The sequence below is a fragment of the Paroedura picta genome, chromosome 5, assembly GCF_049243985.1.
Source record: "Paroedura picta isolate Pp20150507F chromosome 5, Ppicta_v3.0, whole genome shotgun sequence".
In the NCBI taxonomy this organism is placed as follows: Eukaryota; Metazoa; Chordata; class Lepidosauria; order Squamata; family Gekkonidae; genus Paroedura; species Paroedura picta.
Genome location: NC_135373.1, coordinates 29,660,549 through 29,684,461, shown reverse-complemented (window position 1 = coordinate 29,684,461; position 23,913 = coordinate 29,660,549). Strand labels below are relative to the sequence as shown.

Below are 23,913 nucleotides of genomic sequence, written 5' to 3'. Positions count from 1 at the left end.
TCCCCAGCATTTACAGAGGCTGTGTTGGCTTAAACCCAGCTACACTGGACAAATGTGAGGGGAATAAGTGTTGCGGACTCCAGGTTGGGAAATACCTGGAGATTTGGGAGTGAAGCCTGGAGAAAGCACAATTTGGGGAGGAAAGGGGAGGTGGACTGCCTTTGAAGCCACTTTCCAAAACAGCCGTTTTCTCTTAAGGTCAGTTTGCCATCTGGGGGTTGGCAGCCTTATTTGCAATAGAAGAGCTGTCCTCCTGGATCAGACCAATGGTCCATCTAGTCTACACCGTAGTCAACTGAACCCAACTTGAGGTTGCTTCCTAGCTAGGGTTGCCAGGCACCACCGTCCTGTCAGGGGAGGGAGTGCTTTCCATGAGCTCCCACATATACTGGAACTCAAAAGCGTGTTAGCACATCAGATATGACAGGGGGCAATGCTTGGGCTTTGAGGGAAACGACAGTTTAAAAATTGACCTCAAACCATAGAGTTTTGCCCAAACCCCAGAGTGTCATCTCCAGATGACTCCAGTGTGCTGACATCACTTCCAGGTGACACCTGCATGTCAGGACATTCTTCTTGGTCCTGCGTAGTGCCAGAAGGGCAATGAAGATCACCTCAAAGCAGCTCTTGGGGAGGGCTCCCTGCTTTCTGAAATCCCCAAAATGGGGAAACATCAAAGCAGGGGTTCCCCTGGCCCCAGCAGGGATCTGGCGTCTCTGTTCCTAGCTTGATATTCAGGGATATCTTGGCAAGAAACAATCCCCACCAATACACGTTGGAAACTCTTGCACCAGTTCAACCATCATGGCTGCCCTCTCAGAATCTGAATATTGGATGAGGGTGTTCAGAATTGTGGGACAGAAAGTTCCATCCCGTCTGTGGGAATGGCTATGAACTCCATCTGAGAATGTACCATAATTATGCCGTCCTCCAGTGCAGTGATCTATCTACAGTATTTCCATTTGTGTGCACAACCAGCTCCCTGCACCAACCACCCAGGAAGGATGTTCAGGGCTTACTGCCAACATGACAGAGCTGCCAGCTCCAAATCCTGGAGATCTGAAGGTGAGATTTGGAGAAGGACCTCATTGGGGAACAATGGCATAGAATTTGCCCTTCAAAGCCGCCGTTTTCTCCAGGGCTCTGAAAAATCAGCTATGATTCTGGGAACTGGTCTCAGTAGTCTGGAGATCCTAATTCCAGGCACTCCCCAGGCACCACCTGTAGGTTGGCAACCTTGGCCACCAATGGGGGTAGAATAATAGAGCCATAGAGTTGGAAGAGACCTTCTGGGTCATCTAGTCCAACCCCCTGCAGCATGCAGGACACTCACAACCCTATCGCACATCCACTGTTAAAGTGAAGTGAACCGAAGCCAAGATGACGCTAGCAACCAAGTCTTTTCAGCTTACGCCACTTGCAGCTCGCTCGCAAAAGCTTCCTGCTTGCAAAGTCAACACAGGCTCAATGCCAAACAAGTCCCAAAGCCGGATTCCTTCCTGTTCTTGGGCAGCAGGAAGGGGCTCCTTTTATGGCTCTAGGAAAGAGCTGGTAACAAGGCCTACCCTATCAAGCAGACATTTATTTCAGGCAACGAGGGTCAGAAAGGGCATTCGCTTCCCAACTTCAGCCTCTATTGCTGAATGTATGAATTTTAAGTGAGCCGCGATGCAAGAAAGCAGATTTTTAATGTTTCCCTTCATCCCCCCCCCCCTCCACCCCACACAAGTGGCTAAAAGGGCAGTTCACAGCACAGTCCTAAAAAATCTACAAGACTGGCATCCTTCAAAGAGAGATTTGTCGACCGATCCAACAAATGCCAGGACTGTGTCCTTTAAAAAGCACGGAGTAGGCCTCTCCAAGCCACCATGAATGGCTGCCTGGCAACACGGAAAATCCTCCTTAATGCTTTCCCAACCCAAAGTTGAGGCCTGATGAGGGATCCCCTTTTTTCTGGACACACCTCACACCAACCTGGAAGAACGTCACTTTAATGCAGTGGTTCTCAATCTGGGAGTCAGGACCCCTTTGGGAGTCGAATGACCCTTTCAGAGGGGTTGCAGCAGGGAAAGCAGCTTGGCTGGGTTGGCACCATCTACACAATAGCCTTGCTGGGTAGAGCGAGATAGAGCATTTGTCTGTCTGGAGCAGCGGAAAAGAGTGAGATCTGCATGGTGGGACACGAGGCAGAACTGAACTGAAAAAACCCGGGAGGGGGGGGGGGACCAATTTATATACAATCGTGAACCGTGGATCTTCACGCCATTGGTCAGTTTCAGTTTAATTTCTGTGAAAGAACCCTTGCATAATGTTATGGTTGGGGATCACCACAACAGGAGGAACTGTATTAAAGGGTTGTGGCATTAGGAAGGTTGAGAACCACTGCTTTAATGCAATAAAATCAGAGTCCAGTAGCACCTTTAAGACCAACAAAGATTTATTCAAGGCTTTAATGCAATGTGCTGATGCCACCTGGAACAAATGCTGGCATGCCAGGGTCATGATGCTCTCGTTTTTGGACAACTCTACGGCCTGAAGCAAAACCAGAGTGTCACCCCTTGATGTGCTGGTGTCATTTCCAGGTGATGTCAGCATGTCAGAAAACTCTTGGAAAGCAAGGCAAGGAGCTGGCAATGCCTGGTTGGCAAATTCCTGGAGATTTTGGGGGTGGAGCCTTTTTTCACACTGAAATAGCCCTCCTCGGCTTATACGTGGGTATATACGGTAATTGGAATAAAAGCCTGCTCCAGCCTGCCAATTGTTGCATTGTCTTTTGCAAATGTGTACTGCAAGCTGAGCTTGCTCTGGCAGCTTGTAGGACCTCAAAAGTTTGACTGAGGGACAATGGCAAAAGGAATGGCATTGCTGGATGGGAGAGCCAGTGATGATGGCTCATTCCACACCCTTGGCTTATATGCGAGTCAATACGTTTGCCCAGATTTTGTGGCAAAATTAGGCGCCTCGGCTTATATGCAGGTCATCTTATATGCGAGTATATACGGTAGGTAGAGCAGAATGAGCTTGAGCAACTGTTAAGAAACACACCATAAGCAAAAATGTAAGTTCATTCTTCTTCATTTCATTTCAGTGTCCATTCAGGTACAAGCAGCTGTGAGCTAAGCTTAAACAAAACTCTGGGCATGCTTGAAATCATGCACACATTCGTCTTGCCTGCCTGTGCCATAGTTAAATCGATGCATGTTTCTACATGCAATCTCTTCGGCAATGTCTCCAGAGTTTCATGACCCGTTCTGGGAACCAGTGGCCTGTCCTATTTAGTCCCACAGAACGGGTCACAAATTCAACGGAATTATCCCTTTCTCAGTTATTTTGCCCTCGTGACAGATTTATTATGCCAATTTGCATGCAACCGACTTAGGGTTATCAGCTTCGGCCCCCAGAATACTGGAAATCTTGGGATGGTGCCTGTGGGAAGGGGATGGAAGGAAGGAATTTCACCTAGAACTTAAGGTCTGCCACAGAGCTAGCTCTCTACAGCTGCCGTTTCCTCCAGGGGAATCGACGTCCGTGGTCTAAAGCAGAGGTAGTCAACCTGTGGTCCTCCAGATGTTCATGGACTACAATTCCCACGAGCAAACGCTGGCAGGGGCTCGTGGAAATTGTAGTCCATGAACATCTGGAGGACCACAGGTTGACTACCCCTGGTCTAAAGGCCAGTTGTAATTCCAAGGGAACTCCAAGGCCTCACCTGGAGACTGGCAACTCTAACCTGACTACTCTACAAGAGAAAATAAATCCAAACAAGGTTGCCACTCAGGGTTAGGGAATTCTGGGACCATTGAGAACAGAACCTGAGGAGGGGAAGGTCTTCCATGGGGTGTTATGCCATAGAGTTCTCTCTCTAAACCTGTCCTTTTCTTTGAGAGAACTGACCTCTGGGTAGTCTACAGATTATGTGTAATCCTAGGAGACAGCTGGCTCCACATGGAGTTTGACAGTCCTCATTCCCAAGTGTGATTCAGTCCAACACAGCCTATCAAGACAATTCCTTTCAGAAAAGCAGCAGCTTTTATTATATACATATATAAAAAACGGGACATGGGTGCGAAAGCCCAGAACGTCAAAAGGACCAGCCTGTCGCTACCCGTAGAGAGGAGTGGTTGGAAGGAGAAGGACAAGAGGCAGAATTAATATCTTGGGGGAAGAGGCCATTTTCTTGATTCAGCACTCTGTACTATCACCTAGAGGGCAAGAGGGGAAAAACCAAACACATCATGTTAGAGACATGAGAAGGCCTATGCTCACTCCCGAGAAATTTCACTGGTTTTATCGATGTTCTTATGGCTTGCCTCGAAATTCCTCAGAAACTTTGCCTGAGAGGGACCACCGAACTTTGGGTTAAATCTCAAGTGTGACCAAAATAGGCACGCTCACACACATGAAGTGTCATGGGTTTTATCCAAGCTTGTCTTTGAAGCACCAGAGGTGGCTTCCATTCATGACAAAAATGTCAGCCAAAAGATGAGTGGTATTTCTAGCAAACAAGTGGGGGCACCCCTGCTGTGAAGTACTCCGCAGACACCACCAGAGGGCCTAGCTGTAAGGATACCTTGCCTATCTTCTAATAATCATAATTAAGTGCCATCAAATCACAGCTACCTTCTGTTGACCCCCATAGGTTTTCCAGGCAAGAGATGAACAGAGGAAGTTTGCCATTGCAAGCCTTTGCATCACAATCTTGGTACTCCTTGGATGTCCCCCATCTTGGTACCAACCATGGCCAACGTTACTTAGCTTCCAAATTCTGATATCAGACTAGTCTGAGCTACTCAAACAAATAACTAAGTTCTACAATCTTTGACATGCTGGTGTTTTGGGCTTCGCTGCAAGGCGGTATTGGAATCAAAAGTTGGAAGAAGTTTCACACCTGGGGAATGTAGATGTCCTCTCCACATCCAAATACAGCTTTTTCATTTAGTCTCCTCCAAATTCTCCTTCCTACTGAACCCATCCAATGTGGTGTGACTCCCAACACAGCATTTTAGAGTGGTTCAAAGGAGATCTTTCCCCCCTTGTCCAACAGCAGATAAACTGATTAGATCCAAAACACATGAAGGCCTAGGGTTGCTAATCCCCCATTGGGGCCAAGGGGTCCCCTGGTTTGGAGCCTTTCAGAAAAGGGGGGAACTTACCACACATGGGGAAAGAACAACCAGGAAATACATACAATGCCCCTGAGTCACCCAGCAGCAGTGTGGGGACATCAGTGGCTTGGGGGGCAGAGGTCTGGTTTGGGAGCAACGCTCTATGATAGGAAGCCAATTCTTCCGTAGAGATTTTGCCCACAAGCCAGAGTGTTACCTCCGACATCCACAACATGTCACATCACTTCCAGGGGTACAGGGTCGTTGCATTAACTTCTTGGTTGTCCTTTCCTCATTTCAGGTAAGCCCCCCACCCCACACACACACACCAGTTAGTCCCACAGACCTGACACCCCTCTGGAGGTCAGAATTTGCATTATTGGAGCTCTCCCCAACCAGAACTGTCCACCCTAGCATAACCCTGTTCATCTCAGAAGCTAAGCTGGGTCAGCCCTGGTTGATATGTGGATGGGGAGACCTCCAAGGGAGTCCAGGGTCACTGCAAAGAAGAAAGGAATGGCAAACCACCTCCTCTTGTCTCCTGCCTTGAAAGCCTTACAGGCATCGCCATAAATCAGCTGCAGCTTGACAGGTCATTCCATCACTGCTGTTAGAGCTCGGAAGATTTTTAATGACTTAGCCCAAGCTTCTAAGTGATGTGGATACAATTCCCACCCCCTGAGCGGGTTTCCAGGGCCAGGTAGATATGTCATATCCAAGGGGACGCTTACCTGAAAGGGTACTCCTTACAGGAGCTAAGGCCTGGACACTAGACAGGGGGGAAAAAGAGGATTGGTTAAATGATAGCCCACCTCAATTCTCTTTCTCCCCATTTCAGCTCAGCTTTTGCTTCGCCTGAGTCATGTCACATTCTTTCTGTTCTTCCACCCCTTCAGCCTCTACTGAGGGCTCTCCACCTACCTGGTTTTCTTTTTGCATTTGCATTTTCCACCTGGAAGGGAAAAACAAATAAAAGCAACAACGGGATCAGACAAATTCAGAGAAGGCTCCACAGGCAGCTGCCAAACTGGAGGAGCATTGCACAAACACTGCCCCACAGCAATGGTGGGCTGATTCCTTGGTGGCTCAGAAAGCCCTGGCAAAATATCTTCAGGCCAATAGACCCCACCACATTAGTATGTGGTAGGGTCTATTGGCTTGGGACCCCAGAGAGTTCCTGCCAGGCCTACTAGGAGCAGATGGACCAGCAGGGAGGAGTCATGGCTCAGCGGGAGGGTATCTGCTTGGCATGACGAAGATCCCAGGTTCAATCCCCGGCGTCATCAGGATGAAACAGGCGATGTGGTAGATTTGAGACCCTGGAGAGCCACTGCCAGTCTGAGTAGACAAGACTCACCTTGATCGACCAATGGTCTGGATTCAGTATAAGGCAGCTCCATGTTACCACAAAGGTCCTTGCAAGGGAACTTCATATGAACAGACATACCGAATTGGGACTCTTGGTCCTCCCAAGTCAGTATTGTCTATTCAGACTGGCAGTGAGACTCTCCAGAGTCTCAAGCAGAGATCTCTCCCATTCAGGACCTTCTACACAGTCCATGCAAGGCACCCTCATATCAACTTAGAATCATGGAGTTGGAAGGGGACATCCAGGTCATCTAACCCAACCCCCTGCTCAATGCAGGATCAGCCTCAAGCACCCAGGATAAATATCTGTCCAGCCGCTACTTGGGGACAGCCAGTGAGGGGGAGCTCACCACCTCCTTAGGCAGCCCATCCCACTGCTGAACTAGACTCATAGAATCCTAGACTGGGAAGGAGCCATACAGGCCACCTAGTCCCACTCCCTGCTCAATGCAGGATCAGCCTAGAACATCCAGGAGAAGGATCTGTCCAGCTGCTGCTTGCAGACTGCCACTGAGGGGGAGCTCACCACCTCCTTAGGCAGTCGATTCCACTGCTGAACTACTCTGATTGTGAAATCCTCCCCATATCTAGTTGATATTGTTCTACATGTAGTGCGGGTTACTGTGGGTTCTATCCTCTGCTGCTAACAGGAACTTTCCCCTGCCCTCCTCTAAGTGACAACCTTTCAAATACTGAAAGATGGTAATCCTGTCCCTCTCCACCTCCTCTTCTCCAGGCTGAACATTCCCAAGTCCCTCAGCCTCTCCTCAAAGTGCTTAGTCTCCATCAAGTCGTCCTACTGAGCGATGCGTGGACTAGACTGACAAACAAGCAAAGACCCCTTTTAAAACCTAGATCACCCTACATCTGAATGGACTGTGAAGGCAAAGGGGTGGCAGGTTACAGTAGATGAGCGATAGGGTTGGGAATGTCCTGCATAGTGCAGGGGGTTGGATTAGATGACCCATGAGGCCCCTTCCAACTCTATTATTCTATGATTCTATGACTGAATGCTTCCCTGAACAGTTTCCTTCCCCACACACTGTGCATGTTTACTTTCCCTCCACATGGCTTATCCCGTGAACCCACACCTGCAGTCACAGGTTTTGACCCAGGCTTGCCACGTTGATGGGAATTAGGCTGACACATCCCAACAGATTTCAAGAACCTCCCGCCCCACCAACCTCCCGCCCCACCAACCAAGTTTCCACTTACTGATCAGGATAACAAGTCCGACAAAACAGAGGACGCCAGCAAAGATCATGCCACCAACACGAAGGGAATGGTAGTCTGTGGAAGGAAACAGAGTGTGTTTGGCATTGCTTATGATCCCTCTTTTCTACACCAGGCAGGGTTGACCCAGCCCCAAACCTCTTTTTCACACCATTCAACATCCCACTAATCCACTGGTTTTCACACCATGGGTTGGGCCCCTCAGATGCGTTACAAGGTCCACCTGCTGTCCCTAGAGATCCACTGATATATATTTTAGATGTCTTACTAAAAGAGCTATAGATAAGCCAAAAATAAAATCCAAAGGCCCATCCACTCTTATTAGGTATAAGAAGTCTATTAATCATTCAACTTCTTGGCAATCAGAACGGGGTCCCAGGTACATTTCTCCCGATTTCTGATTCTTCCTCAACGATTCCCATGCCAAAATCTACAAATAAAGAGTTTCATCATAATTAACAAAATATCATAGTGTACAAAGTAATACAAACCAAATTAGATTCATTTGCCAACATACCTATGTCCCATTTAGCAGTCATAAATCAAATAAGGCGTATCTTATTCGTACACACTATGATATTTTGTTAATTATTAACTCTTATTAGGTATAATAAGAGTGGATGAGAGACTCATTACTTTGCCCTTTTGATTTCGTTTTTGGCTTATCTATAACATTGGGAAATCAACGGTGTAGCTTCTTTGCACTGAATTTACTAAAAGGGCTTGCTGCTATTTCACAGGTGCAGAACAAGCCACATTTCCTGCTCCGCTCTGGTCATCCAGAGAGGAGTAGCAAGATGGCGAGGTGAAAAAGAACTGTGAGGTGAAAAAAAGACTCCTCCATGGTCCTTTTGACCTCAGTCTTGACAATGTCAGAACACTGGAGCCCCATCTTCCTGTCATGTGACTCTGACTTGACACGACTTCCTGTCATGTGCAGCCTAGTAGGTTCCAGGTCTGGAGAGACTGGAATCCAGTTAACTAGTCCAAGTGGCGGTTAGAGACCCATTAGCACGTAAGGAGATGAAGGAGAAGATGTCAGTGGAAGGATAATGAAGGACATCTAAGGCTGGAGGCCTTCTTCCATGGTATAGCATTCTCTATTAGAAGAAGCGCCGATTTTTTGTACCCTGCTTTTCACTACATGGAGTTGCAAAAGTATCTTACAATCATCTTCCTTTCCTCTCCCCACAACAGAAAGCCTGTAAGGTAGGTGAGGCTGAGACAGCTCTGAGAGAACTGTGACTGGCCCAAGGTCACCCAGCTGGTTGCATGTGGAGGAGGAGTGGGGAATCAAACCCAGTTCTTCAGTTCAGGGGCTGCTGTTCGTAACCACTATACCACCACACCCAGTTTCTTCCATTTAGAAACAGAGGGCTGGTGTTTGGAGACTCAGATCAGGCCACGAAATACTGGTAAGAAGGGTCTGCACTTACCATAATAGAAAGGACTGTCTTTATCTGTAGAAAGCAGAAGAAAGGAACTTTAATGACTTGCTGCTAAGATTCCAGAAAATAAACAGGGGCTACAATCATGGAAATATAGAGTTGGAAGGGTCCTCATGAGTCATCTAGTCCAACCCCCTGCACTATGCAGGACACTCACAACCCTAGGGGAAGCCAGGGTTCCTAAATTTACTCCTGACTGAAAGTATCTCAACAGTTACTTCACACATTCATCTTTGCACTGTGGTTAGATGTGCCTTTCAGACTTTACATCCACATGCCCTGGGAGTAGGGATGCCAGCCTCCAGATGGGACCAGGAGATTCCCTGGAGTTGCAGTTCATCTTATTATTGAGTTGGAAGGGGCCATCGAGGCCATCTAGTTACACCCACAGCCTAAAGCAGGAAACCCTCTGTCCCAAACCAAATCAGGTCTTTGCTGGACTTTTAAAAGAAATTTCCAAGGGAATTCCCAGCTCCAGTATGGCTGCACCTCACCATGTCGGACTCGCGGACATAGTATGAAAAGTCGAGTTTGGCTCTCATTGAAGGAGGCCTGTAACTGACCTTCGCCATTTGTTCCTTCTTCATTTATTTCAGAAATGCTAATCAAACTGTTAAAAACCTGTAAAGAGTAGCTTAATTTGAATTACAATAAATGTTAATATAGTACTGCTAGTGTTCTGACACACATAAGACATTGTTTTCTTATAGTTTCTTCCTTGTTTTCGACCTCTTTAGGCGGCAATCCATGAAGAAGAGAGGGGAGCAGTCCTCCTACACTCCAAAAGAAACTCCCTATGTACCATTTTTATGTTCTAGCTTTCTAAACATTCTGCTCAAAGTGGATTTGGTCTTTGCAGCTGGAAATCAGCACATCTTTTAACAACTTGCTGGTCTCAGGTTTGCCAGATCAAGTCACCTAATCAGTGGTCCTCAACCTTCCTAATGCCACGACCCTTTATTATAATTCCTCCTGTTGTGGTGACCCCCAACCATAAAATGATGCAAGGGTTCTTTCACAGAAATTAAACTGAAACTGACCAATGGCGTGACGATCCATTGTTCATGATGGTATATACATTGGTTTTTTCCTGGGGTTTCTCAGTTTAGTTCTGCCTCTTGTCCCACCATGTCGATCTCGCTCTTTTCTGCTACTCTAGACAGATGCTCTATCTCGTTCTACCCCACAAGGCTGTTGTGTAGATCCCCCCCCCCCACAACCAAGCTGCTTGCCCTGCCGTGACCTCTGTGAAAGGGTTGTTCGAGGTCCCGGCTCCCAGGCTGAGAAACACTAACAGGAAGAAAACCCCCTCTGGAAAAACCTGATAACTTCTAGCACATGTTCAGGAAGTATCACAGCAGGACAGCTGGAGGTATGGCTGCCTATGTGGCTCCTGAAAAGCACTTCTGCAAGGCCTTGATAATTAACCTGGCCTTAAGCAGAACATGAATGAAGTCCTCTATCCGACTGCAAGATAACCTGTCTGCCGCATCTATGCCACAATGGACATGAAGGACGTAGGAGAAGCTACTCACCTGTAGGATCGTTGGCCTCCAGGAGAGGGAAGGCTGAAGAACAACATGAAAAAAATTATTTGCAGGTAATGACATAACCATAGAGGCAGAAGAGACAGCTATGGCCTACAGCCCTTAACATCTGGATTCTCATGAGAAAGATGCCATTCTGAGAACAGGAGCACAGTGTGGATATGGCTGGGGTAGAAGAGCCATTCTACCCATGTATCTCTATGGCTCCCTGTCCTATTTGCCTGGCCTTGCTTACTACGTCCTCTGTGGTGTTCAGACTCTAACAGGGTTGCCAGACCCCACCAGAGGAGTCAGCAATTCCCCACAGCCAGGCCCTACCACCAACCGGCCAGAGGAGAGGCTCATCCAATAGGCAGTGAGGGGTCTGGGCCACTGCCCATGTGACCTGGAAGTGACATCACGATGAGGGCATTGGGTACGCTGGTATTCGGCCAAAACCCAAATTTAAAACTGGAGGACAAAATACTGTGGTCAAGTAGACATGGAAAAGGCAGTTCATTCCAGAATTTGCCCTAGATCCTTCCTGAGCCACTGAAATGTTGCTTCCTGTCCATCCAGAGATCCCAGGATCTGGGCCAGCTCCTCAACAGAACAGAACACGGAAAAAGGAAGGTTCGCAATAGAATATCAACAGAAAACAAGGAACCTTTTCAAGGCAACATTCCTGTAATAATAATAATATATATATATATTCAATTCCAATACAATTAATTTCTTTTATATACACAAAGAATCAACCATAATGGTTTCTAGATCATTTCCGTTTTCTGTGAGTTCCTCAGTAGTTTTGTCCTCCAATATCAGTTTGTTGTAACAATAGAGGGGAAATCCTACAGCCTTTCCTTATATTACTGTATTAATATCAATAGGCCATTGGCTCAAAGGTACCGGGGAATGTTAGTCAAAGGCCATTCCACAACAGAAGAGGTATCCCTTCCAATTATGCCCCCCTCCCCAGTTTCAGGGGCGGGGCACTTGCCCCACCCTGCCCATGAAAGCTTGCATGACCCATCTTCCCCCAAAGCACACATCCAACAATGTTTACCAGTCAGCAGAAGCAGCAGAACCTCCCTGGTGGTGGGCTTCATCTTGGGATCTGTAGAAGGAAGGAGACAGCGGTTCGTCAGAAGGAAAGGACAAGGGCAAGAAGTCCTGGTCCCTGCATGCCCACTGGGCTATGAGACATATGGGGGGCTATTTAAAAAGAATTCGATTGAACTGCCCCTAGGAACATCTCTCAATGCCAACAAGCCCTCAAAGAGAAGCTGTTAACGCGATGATCTCTCTAACTTAGCAGTTATACCCATTTCTCAGGAATCCAAAGCATCTCTGGAAAACAAGAATATGAGAAGCTACTTTATACTCAGGCTGTTATCTAGATCAGTCCTGCAAGCTCCCATCATCCCCAACTGGGTGCCCACCAATAAGTTTGATAAAATATTTATTTTCCTAAGTGAAGACCCAATCCTGATTTTCTTCTTCGAAGGGTGAGGAGCTTCCGGAAAGTCCCAGAAGCATCCCTGGGTGGCTGTTGGGAGCAGTACTCATGTGGAAACAGATGCCTCCGTTGCAGGGAGCTGTTTGACTTGCAAGCTCCCAACCCTTGGGATTGGACCCCGAGACTCAAGGCGGCCATTTTGTGGCTGCCCCTCAAGGCAGGCCTTTGGTAGTGTTACAAGCTCCTTCTTCTCACCATTCCAAAGACGCCTAAAGTCAGGGCTGGCTGACCCCTGACCGGGGCCAGGGATCTTCAGCCCCAACCCCCTTCTGCCAGTGACATGGATCTAGTCCCCTCCCCCCGGTTCCTACTGCAGTGTTATATGTATGTATATGTATAGGTATAGGTATAGGTATAGGTATCTTAAGACTGATGTCAGGAATATGGGAAGCAATTTTTAAAGTTATTAGTATACCGCCATCTTGTATCTGTATTTATATTTTACACTGTTTTACAGTTCTATTGGGAGTACTTTTAATTGATCCTGTTTGTTCGTGAACCGCCGTGAGCCAGTTTCTGAGCGGTATAGAAATGCAATGATAATTAAATGAATAAATAAATACTCTGGTATTTGGCCAAAAATCTATGGTAGAAAAGACATCTATCATAGAGTTTTTGCAAGAATGCCAGAGCGCCCCAAGATGCTGGCAAGCCTCACTTCCTACATCCATCTGAAATAACATCAGCAGTGTTGCTGCAGCTCTGGCCTAAGCCTCTGTTTCTGGGAAGCCCCCCCTGATGGTTGCCGGGAAGGATCCGGTGACCTTCCTACAGCCCTCTGCACTCCCCAAAAAGCTAGGCCGTTTGAGACAGCTTTCACTGTCATTCTCTCACTAAAGTGCCTCTTAGGACAAGCTTTGCACAAAAGTTTAAGTGAGAAACATTCTTCACATACCAGATACCTTCCACTGAAGAGGCAAAACCCTCAGTCTCCATGGGGGACTGCAAAAATGTGGGTGAAAGGGTATTTGTTACATTTCTTTACAGGAAAAAACCCGGACTTGAGAGCGCTGGGCCGGTCCGTTTGTAGCCCAGGGTGGTCAAAGCCAACCGGAAGCTCAGTGAGGACAAAGACGGAACATTCCAACAGAATCAGTGTTCTATGAGGTCAAAATCAGAAGGGCCAAAGCCAGAGAGATAAGAGATCTGTGCCTGGAAGGGCTTTCTCAGCTCTGCGATACTTTGGTGTTTATATCACAACAGGCAACTGAGCAAGCTCAAATGCCCACAGTTTAAGAACAGGTAATATATAAACAGTCTCACAATTACACTCAATTAAAAAAGAAACACTCCAGGGCAGAGTATAGCGAAGAGGAGAGCTTTTTTTTTTTTTTTTACACCCCACTTGTCATTCCCCAAAGGAGTCCGAAAGCAGCTTACAAACACCTTTCCTCTCCCCACAATAGGCACCCAGTGCGGTAGGTGAGTCTGAGAGAGCTCTGAGAGAACTGTGACTGGCCCAAGGTCACCCAGCTGGCTGCGTGTGGAGTATAAGCTGAGAAGCAGGCTGGCCAAGATGGCTGCTAGTCCTCAGTGACATTTTAATGCCAGATCAAAATCGGGTTTGTGCGACCACACCATGCAGAAAAACAGCAAAGCAAGTGACAGCTTTCCTTATGACCATCTGTCAAGTCAGAAACTAGGCAAAAGCACATTCAAAATGTCCCCTCTTGTCTCACATTATATGCAGGGGCTGGAAAAGCTATACACGGGGCACCCGCGGACTCTGTCTTCACTCGTGGGCTGAGGGGAGCACAGAATAAGGCATCTGGCAGTGAAATGCACTTAAGAACTGCAGATAAAGGAATGAATCTTGAGTCGGGCAACCAGCAAGAAATTGGGGCGGGCAGGGTCACAACATCATGGCACAAACCAGATGTTATGCCAATGCAACTGGAGTGTGCGTGGGGGCCTTGATGTTCTGACATCACTACCACTTTGGGATGCCATCTCCAGAATTACGGCTCATCTCCAGACTACAGGAATCAATTTCCCTGGAGAAAAATTCTCTGACATTGTAACCCATTTCCCCCATGTTTCTAGGAGTTTCCCCAACCTGGATTTGGCAACCTCACGCCCTGCTGGAGGCCAGGGGGGACCTGGGCAGCCCTACTTTCCCTCTGCGCTGCAAGTGCCGTCCCCATGGCAGGGTCTGCCGATTCCTCGCTGCCCAGTGGTAGGGAACACAGCCATGGATGAGAGGTCTCCTTCTGTACCAGGAGGCCTGGCCCCTCTAATGAGTCAGCAACACCTTAAACCAGGGCTAGTCGACCTGTAGTCCTCCAGATGTTCATGGACTTCAATTCCCATGAGCCCCTGCCAGCGTTTGCTGGCAGGGGCTCATGGGAATTGTAGTCCATGAACATCTGGAGGACCACAGGTTGACTAGCCCTGCCTTAAACAACATGTCCTCCAGCTCCACCATTTACTCCATCCCTCAAAGTTGCAGACAACAGAAAGGTGGAGGTGATGTTATAATCTTCCCCACAGCCAGGTGTTCTGAAGGGCTGCGAGCAGCCTGGAACTAGCAGAGCAGAGACAGGGAAAGCCCTCCCAGGCTACAAAAGCTGCTCAGCTGATGTCCTTCCGCTTGAGGGCTGACAGCTCTGTACTGGAAAATACCTGGAGGTTTCAGAAGTGGAGGCTGATGGGGGAGGCGTTTAAGGAGGGGAGAGATTTCAGTAGAGGTTAATGCCCTAAACTCCACCTTCCAAAGGAGCCGTTTTCTCCAGGTGAACTGATCTCTGTTGCCTGGCGGTCAGGGGGTCTCCAGCTGCCACCTGGACTTTGGTAACCCTACCACTACTTTGCAACCCCCTCCCGGGAAGAATAGGTGAGTGGCTATCCTTGCGATACTGGCTGACTGCCCTGCAAAGGCCACTCAGCTGGTCTTTTCCCTGGGCCATGTTCTCAGTCTGGCCACGGGAGAAGAGTTGTTTCTTATATGCTGCTTCTCTCTACCCGAAGGAGTCTCAAAGCGGCTTAACCTTCCCCTTCCCCTTCCCCTCTCCTGTGAGGTAGGTGAGGCTGAAAGATACGAGGTCACCCAGCTGGCTGCATGTGGAGGAGTGCAGAATCGAACCTGGCTTGCCAGATTAGAAGTCCCCACTCCTAACCACTACACCAACCTGGCTCCAGGGGAAAGGGGCAAAGAGCCAGCATGGTGGAATAGTCAGAAATGCTGGACTAAGATCTGAGAGCCCCAGATTCGAATCCCCAATTGTGCTCTCTGGGTGACCTTGGGCCAATTGTACTCCGCTCGAACAGCCTCACGAAATCACTATGCGGGGAAAAGAGAGTGGTTCTGTGTCCTCCATGGCAGGGGTAGTCAACCTGTGGTCCTCCAGATGTCCATGGACTACAATTCCCACGAGCCCCTGCCAGCATTTGCTGGCAGGGGCTCATGGGAATTGTAGTCCATGGACATCTGGAGGACCACAGGTTGACTACCCCTGCTCCATGGGAAGAAAGAAGTAAACGAAGTGAATAAATATTATGGGCTAGCTGCAAAGAGAACAAAAGGCCCTTCATAGATCAGCTCAGAATTTGACCTCCGAGATTTCACATATTTGGTTTTAAAAACTGAGCCTTGTGGCTGGAAGCCCCCAAGGCTAGCCATTTGAGGTCGACTGTTGCCAGGACGGGGAGATAGAAACTCCTACGGTCTTGAAACAGGCAGTTCAATTCAGAAACCACCACTTTATTAGTGGCAGGCCCAAGAGGGAGAGCGGTCTTGCAAAGAATGTTGGACGCTTTTACACCTCCGGCGTCCAAAAGACCAGCTTGCCAAGGCCGGTAATCTGATTGGCAAACGGCAGAACTATGTCTCCCTTGGAAAGCTCATGTTACCCGCTCATTATGAGGGCTCCATTGCCAAAGAGAAACAAGTTTCCACAAGAGCAAAGAATCTGCTCGGCGCAGACGGAATCAGCTCTCACGGCCGGAGTTTCGCCCCAGATTGAAGCAGTTCGGGAGGAAGAGGCCGAACGCTCCCTCCGGAGCACATTGGGGTGTTGTAGCACAAAGAACTCTGCCAGCAGATCTGGGTTCAAGTTCTGCCCAGCAGGGAGAAGCTGTATCTCATTAGGAATGGCATGTCCTCTTGGCTTGAATTTTCCCCCTCTGTTAGAAATCGAAGCAGCTGTGATTGATACCCCACCTCCTGCCCCCAGCATGGGAGCACAACACATTTTATAACACCCTCATTCCCTCCTCTGTTTTATCATCACAACAGCCCTGTGAGGTGGCTTCGGTTGCAAGAGTGGCTCACACAAGGCCACCTTTCGGTAGGGTCACCAATTCCAGGTTGGGAAACCCCTGGAGAAGCAGGGGCAGAGCCTGGGGAGGGCAGAATTGGGGGTGGGGTGGGGAGGGAACACAGCAGGGCTTTGATGCCACGGAGTCTCCCCTCTCCCACCAAGACTTTTCTCATGAAAACAGTCATCAAAAAGATGGCATCTCCCCTTGGAAGCTGCTATGTTCTCCAGGAGAACCGATCCCCTGTGGTTTGGAGAGCAACTGTAATTTCAGTGAAACGCCAACCTGCAGAGAGGTTGTTAACCCAACCTGCTGAGCTTCTCCAGCACAGCATAGAATCATATATTATAGAGTTGGAAGGGACCTCATGGGTCATCTAGTCCAACCCCCTGCAATATGCAGGACACTCACAACAGAGATTCAAAACTGAGTTTCTAACCATTCTACCTACTGACTGTAACTCAGGATGCCAGCTCCGAGTTGGGAAGTTCCAACAGATTGAAGGGTAGAGCTGAGGGAGGATCAGATTTGGAAGAATAGAGAGACCTCAGTGGAGTATAATGCCACAGAACCCCCTCTCCAAAGCAGCCCTTTTCTCCAGGGGACCAGATGTAATCCCAGGAGCTCTCCAGGTCACACCTGGAGGTTGTCAACCCTAACTGCAAGGCAGCCAACATCACAAGCAGATTCTGTGGCTTGTAGTTGCAGAAGAGCTGTCGCCACATGCCACACTGCACTGTCACCACTCAAAAACCTGCAGGGACATTTAGCCGTGAAAAAATTAGAGTCCGATAGCACCTTTAAGGCCAACAAAGATTTATTCAAGGCGTGAGCTTTTGACTGCATGCACTCGAAAGCTAACGCCTTGAATAAATCTTTGTTGGTCTTAAAGGTGCTATCGGACTCTAATTTTGTCGTGCTCCTTCAGACCAACACGGCTACCCACTTGAATTTAGCCATGAGTCACACCACTGATTCCTAAGCAGCCAGAGACACGTTCTGGGCTGACACCGAGGGTGAAAAGGTTGGAAACAGCCCCAGAGCAATTGTCAGGAAACACCTTCCTTTGGCCCAGCAACCAAATAGGGCAGGATGGAAAGATGTCATGGGGCAGGGCAGAGTCCCAAGTTTGCCTCAAGACGGAAGAGGCTCGACAGCTCAGAACGGAAGGCAGAGATGTCGCAAGGGAGCTGACAGAGCTCCAAGGAGCAGCTGGTTAGACTTTTTCCCCCATTGCATGCCAGCTGGGACTCAGAACAGATGAACCTGCTGGTTTTGTACACAGCTCACCAGAGGGCATGCAAACAAACTCATTACCCACCCTAGGCCAAATCTAGGTGGAAGCTTTTATTCCAGATTCTGCTTTTGTGGTCCAAATCCCCCCCTGCCCTGGTTTTCCAGATCGCCAGTCTATAGAAGATGGTCATAGGACTGCCAGCTCTAGGCTGGGAAAGATCTACAGACTAGGGTCCAAACCCATTGCATTCAGGAATACAACAGGTACTAGATTGGGGGGGGGGGGTGGAAGAACTCTGCAGATGGCATCTCCCTCCCCCAGGACCTGGAAAGGTGGCAGGCAGCTTCTAGGGAATTCATCAGCAGGGGCAGCTCTCATGCAGCAGGGATCTGCAGCCTCCAAGCCTCAGGGGTAGGGGACGGAAGGTGATTGGCTGGCCGCTGGACAGACAGATCAGGGTTTGGGGAGGGGGCTGAGGAAGATATAACAGTGCAGCCCATACCCCAAAGCAGCTATTGACTCCATGGGACAGATCTCTGTGATCTGGAAATCAGCTGTAATCCCAGATCTCTAGATTCCACCTGGAGGTCAGCAACCTTAGTTTCCACCCAAATGCATATGTATAGAATAAATTAAATGGCTCTTAATCTTTATGGGAAAGTTCACACAGATAACAGCAGGAACATAAAAACTGTCCTCATTCAACTGCTGAAGAACTCTGTGGTCTTTTAAAGCTCACTATGTTATCCACTAGCTTTATGCCCACACATTCTTTCCAATGGGTACTCGTGAACGAATTCGTCTGCAGCAGGGATGGCCAAACTGGGGCTCTCCAGATGTCCTGGCTCATGGTCATTGAAGTCCCTGCACATCTGGAGACCCATCGTTCAGCCACCCCTGGTCGCTGGCAAAGACTCTTGGGGAGAGGGTTGGAAACGAACCAGCAAGCAAGGCCAAAAGTGGAAAAATCTTTAGCGAGGCAGAGAAATGCTTCAGCCACTTCTGCAACGTGATTGCTGTCTTGTGCCCGGGAAGTCTGATCTCCTCATGAACGCCTGCCAAGGGAAAGTTCCTTCGTAATTTTGCAATCCAAAAAATGCCAGAAAAGCACAAGGATCACCTGCACCATTTCAGGAACACACGTTTCATTCACCTCTGCCTGCAGAGAGCGATAAGGGCCAGTCCCGGGTGCGAACTCTGCGCCTGCAGAAAAATCCCGTTCCCTGATCTAATCTGATCTGAAAAGCCATTCTACAAACCACTTGTGTTTATTCGTTCCTTTTAGGTATTTATATCCCCCCTTTTTCTACCCTGTGCATAAGGCTGTCCGCTACAGGTTGGAAAACACCTGGAGGTTTGGGGATGGGGTGAGGAGGGCGGGGCTTGGGGAAGGGAAGACTTTTGGAGGTCTTCCAAAGTGCCCATTTTCTCCAGGTGAGCTGATCTCTACTGCCTGGTCAGCTATAACCCCAGGAGAACTTCAGGCTACCATCTGGAAGGCAACAGTGAAGATTAATCAGCCACGAACGAATAAAAGAGGAAAGAAAAGCTGATGAGATGGCTACAAACAAATTGAGTCTTCTTTCAATCAAAATAGATGCCAGAATGAGCTCCGGTAGAACGCTTGTTTTCCAAAGGGAAAGATCGTCCTCAGTGGCTTCATTCTCTTCATTCTCAAAAGTATCTCAAGCAGGATTTTCCCCCACCAGTCTAAACCAGTGGTTCTCAAACTGGGAGTCGGGACCCCTTTGGGAGTCGAATGACCCTTTCACAGGGGTTGCGGCAGGTCAAGCAGCTTGGCTGGAGGGGGGGCACCATCTACACAACAGTCTTGCGGGGTAGATCGAGATAGAGTGTTCGTCTATCTGGAGCAGTGGGAAACAGCCAGATCAGCATGGTGGGATAAGAGGCAGAACTGAACTGAGAAACCATGGAAGAAAAACAATTTGTATACAATCACGAACAATGGATCTCCACGCCATTGGTCAGTTTCGGTTTAATTTCTGTGAAAGAACCCTTGCATAATGTTATGGTTGGGGGTCACCACAGCATGAGGAACTGGATTAAAGGGTCGTGGCATCTGGAAGGTTGAGAACCACTGGAACTTCCAGCTATTGTGCATAAACATCACCCACGGCTCCAAACAATTTTGGACAGGGGATCTCTGTGGCATAAGCCTACCAGAGTAATCGGTTCCCCCAGGGGGAAGGAGGTGGAATATAAGTTTTTAAAATAAATAAATAAGGTAGGTTAGTCTGAGAAGAAAAACATCCATATCTAGGTCCTGTCTCCAGGCAGAAAGTCCAACAGACAGCCAGGCTGAGCCTAATCCAACCTCATAGTGACAGAATGGCTCTGTTTCAGCCTCAGCCCCACCCCCATCTCCTGGGGACCCTGCAGAGATTCAGTCACTGGACTATCAATGCAAATTAAGCAACTATTTGCATTTGGATCAGAGGGCGCCAGTCGGAGTAACAAGGCAGGAGCCCGGCCGTGGGTTGGGAGGGACTCTGAGTCAGCAACCTCTTCCTCCCGCAGAGGTAGAAAAGCCAAAGTCTCAAAACAAAGTCTGGAGGTTTCTCAGTCAGCTGCAGATTCCTCTCCCCTGCAAAGCTTTTGAATTGATGCAAGATCCAGGCATGGAGCCTACCCTTGAGGGGACTTTGCACCGAGCAGGACTACAATTCCCAGAGTTCTCTGGGGATGGCTCTAACCCTACTTTGACACCTTTTCAGAGCTGTAAAGCAGATTTTCAGTGGGTGCCATGCCAACAAGAGGCTTTGCCTGCCTGCGCTCACTGAAAGAAAGGCGTATTTAACCAGGGCGGTGGCACCGGTATTGTCCAATAGGCGCTTGCAACTGCAGTGCAACGCATGCTCGATAGAAGAAAAGTTGGCTTTTATAACCCGCTTTTGACTACCAGGGGGAGTCTCAAAATGGCTTACGATCACCTTCCCTCCCTCTCCCCTCTCCTGTGAGGTAGGTGAGGCTGAGGGAGCTCTGAGGGAAACTGGTCTGGGAGAACAACTCTAACAAAGCTAGGACTAGCTCAAGGCCACCTAGCTGGCTGCATGCAGAGAAGTGGGGAATCCAACCCTAGCTCTCCACCGCTACACCAAGCAGCAGTCTATCTAACGTTGGCCTACAGCAGGGGTAGTCAAACTGCTGCCCTCCAGATGTCCGTGGACTACAGTTCCCATGAGCCCCTGTCAGTGTTCACTGGCAGGGGCACATGGGAATTGTAATTCATGGACATCTGGAGGGCCGCAGTTTGACTACCCCTGGCTATAGCTTTGAAAACAGCTACCCTCACAAGTTGTTTCATGACCAAGGGGAATTAAACACCAGTTCTAGTCCTGGATCATTGCTTGCAAAAGCCAGATGTGACAATGGCTTGGGAGGGGGGAATGACACCCCCAAAAACACAGCTCCTTCTACAAGATGGCTGCGTCTCCCGAACTGTGGCTTTCACACCAGCTTTGGAAGTTCAGGCTGGCTGTTGCTTCTTTTTTCTTTTTAGCCCAAAGAGAAGCACCCGGCTCAGGGAGTAGGGACGCCCAGATCCCATAAATTAAGCCCTGCCACAATGACACATTTATTGCGCTTGGATCGAGAACGGCCTTCAGCTCTGCACCCAGTTCAAATCAGGCCACGGCACAACAGTGTCCTTCAGGGCAACTTGACAATTATGGCCCTTCCCCCCCCCTCCCCCCGTACAGGGAAGCGTGGGAAGCAGCGGCTCACTGCAAGAGCATCTGGTTTGCACGCGGAAGGTCCCTGGTTCAATCCCCTCGTCGGAAGCTTTGACAAAAGATACTAAGAGTCGCTTCGGTAGAGCTGCTGCTGGTCAAAGGAGAAATGACTGACCTGGGTAGAGCAAATTTCAGGCGGGCAGCTGCTAATCTGCAGTAGAACAAGATCCAAATCCAGCAAGTAAGATTTTCAGGGCTCAAGCTTTCAAGAGTCAAACCTTGTATCTGGTGAAGATGCTACTAAGCTAGAACCTTGTTCTTGATCAGGAGTAGTCAAACTGCGGCCCTCCAGATGTCCATGGACTACAATTCCTACGAGCCCCTGCCAGCATTTGCTGGCAGGGGCTCGTGGGAATTGTAGTCCATGGACATCTGGAGGGCCGCAGTTTGACTACCCCTGCTCTTGATGGACCAGGGGTTCTGATTCCAAAAGCCTGTTCACAAGATACAGCAAGCGGCACATACAATCAGCATGCGCTTTGTTATTTTAAAAAAATGTGAATTGAGCAAATCCCGCGTCACACTCCGAGGCAAGTCCCTTCTTCCCACCGCACACGTTGGCTCTTTCCTGCAAAGGGACGTATGCGTGCAGGATGTACATGCATGCGCTGCTAACAAGGGAACAGGAGAAGGAAAAGGCATCTTATGTGTACCATAACCCAGCAACAGCCACCAGGCAAATTCATCTACATGGACGCCACCGATGGAACTTTGCTTTAAAAGGTGGCCATCTGCTTTCCACGCAAGAACCCGACTTCCTTTATCCTGCACACCAAAGCTCCAGAGGGAAGCCCTGGATTCGGGGTGCAGAGCCAGACCTCCCCAGGCAGCACAGGGGTCAAGTTAACTTAGGGTTGCCAACCTCCAGGTGGAGCCTGGAGATGCACTGGGATCACACCTACTCTCTGGAAGACAGGGGTCAGTTTCTCCGTGGGGAAACGGCTGCTTCCCTGGCTGGACTCAAAGGCATTCTACTCTGAGGTCCTTTCCTAGGCTCCATGCCCCAATAAGGAACTTCCCAACCCCAAGTAAACAGCTGTATTATAGAAAGGCTTACGCAGATCCTACAGTTTAGAAAGGGAGGCGACTGGTTTTGGAGGAAGCGGGAGGTTTAATAATCCAGGTTGGGGGGGGGACCAGTAGTGCAAAAGTAGTGGGAGACTTTTTGTGCCCCCCCCTAAAAAAAATTACAACAAGCTTTGCAAATTATTGCAAAAAAAAAAAATCACTCAGTAGCTCCTCTCTCAAAAAGTGCCAGCAACGCGATTCCACCTGAAGGGAGAGCAAGGAAATTCGGAGGGGGGGGGGGCTTCGCATGCCACCTCGGGGCCAAACCCTGTCAGTCCACTCCCAACTCCCCCCCCCAAAAAAGGGGAACATAAGGCGCCTCGATTCCTTTTTCGCATGCAGGCAAACAGCAAGCCGTGCCAGCCACGCCCTGCGGGCAGGTAAGCTGTCGCGGAGGAGCCCTTCCTCCGCCGGGGAGGCCCGCGCCGAAGAGACCGACCCCCGAGATCGCCGGTGCGCCTTACCTGGGCTGCAGACGCCTCCCGAATGCCGAGAGGCCACCCAGCCAACCCGGAAAAGAGCAATGGGGGGTGGGGCCCTTGCTTGGCCTGCTTCACAGCCCCGGGGGCGGACCACACCCAGGCCAGCGCGGGCAGGTGAGGAACAGGTTGGGTTGCCGCGGGGAGGGGAAGGGCCGGGCCGGGCCGGGCCGGGCCCTCCCTCTCGGCTGGGAACAGATGCCCCGTTTGGCCTGGCTGGGGGGTGGGGTGGTGTTTGTCTCCTTCCCACTCCTCGCTTGTGTTTTAAACAGCCGGGTGGGCTTGGAAAGGGGCGATCGGGCATACTTTCTCAGTGACAGGCTGAATGGAACCTCCACCTTTAGAGGCAGTGCACCTTAGAATGTTAGCCACTTGGGGTGAGGGGCAGGTGGTGCTGCCGGACATTTGGGGAACTCTTGGTCTCTGTAAGAAACGAACCCTATTCCCATGAAATCTGCTGCTGAAATTATGTTTTGGTAGAGTTTAGGAGAGCGGAAGTCTCTGGTTTATTTCAAGAGGAGGGGGGGTGGACTTGGGTGCTGTTTGTTGGGATTATGCAGGGAGCTCTTCTGGCTGTGCTTCAGATCTTCCTGTGTTTTGGTAACCTTGATGACAGTCCTTAAAGCTTTAACTTCCCTGTGTTGAAAGGGTGGCTTAAGTCGCTTTGACATTCATTGGTCATTGTGACATCCCCCTGTGCAGTTTCTCATTGTATGGTGTGATGCCTGTTTGGTAGTCCAGGGAAAAAGAATGCTGCACCTGTTGAACAATGGCCTGCTGTGCTCTAGGAGGTAGATGTTGCTAGCGACTGTTACCTGCCATATCGGTTTGGACTTAGGCCACAGGACTCCAAAGCCATTCAGAATATTCAAAATATTTACTTAGGCTTCAGCGGACTGCAGTATACAAATGTAACAACAC

The 23,913-nt window shown here is 49.1% G+C and overlaps 1 protein-coding gene across 2 annotated transcripts; it reads right to left on the bottom strand.

Moving 5' to 3' along the window:
- Positions 1–4,010: 4,010 nt before the first annotated feature.
- On the bottom strand, positions 4,011–23,319 carry LOC143837338 (FXYD domain-containing ion transport regulator 3-like). Of its 2 annotated transcripts, none has more exons than XM_077337031.1 (8): positions 22,978–23,319; positions 11,747–11,797; positions 10,690–10,722; positions 9,143–9,166; positions 7,689–7,763; positions 6,027–6,057; positions 5,837–5,874; positions 4,011–4,202 (listed from the first exon to the last, which is right to left on the bottom strand). In XM_077337031.1, the coding sequence occupies exons 1-8, from the start codon at positions 23,294–23,296 to the stop codon at positions 4,183–4,185; spliced, it is 591 nt and encodes a 196-aa protein (XP_077193146.1). In that variant the 5' UTR covers positions 23,297–23,319; the 3' UTR covers positions 4,011–4,182. The 2 variants fall into 2 exon arrangements, with proteins under 2 accessions (XP_077193146.1, XP_077193147.1); XM_077337032.1 differs by lacking the exon at positions 22,978–23,319 and adding an exon at positions 13,095–13,241.
- Between the last annotated feature and the right edge of the window lie 594 nt (positions 23,320–23,913).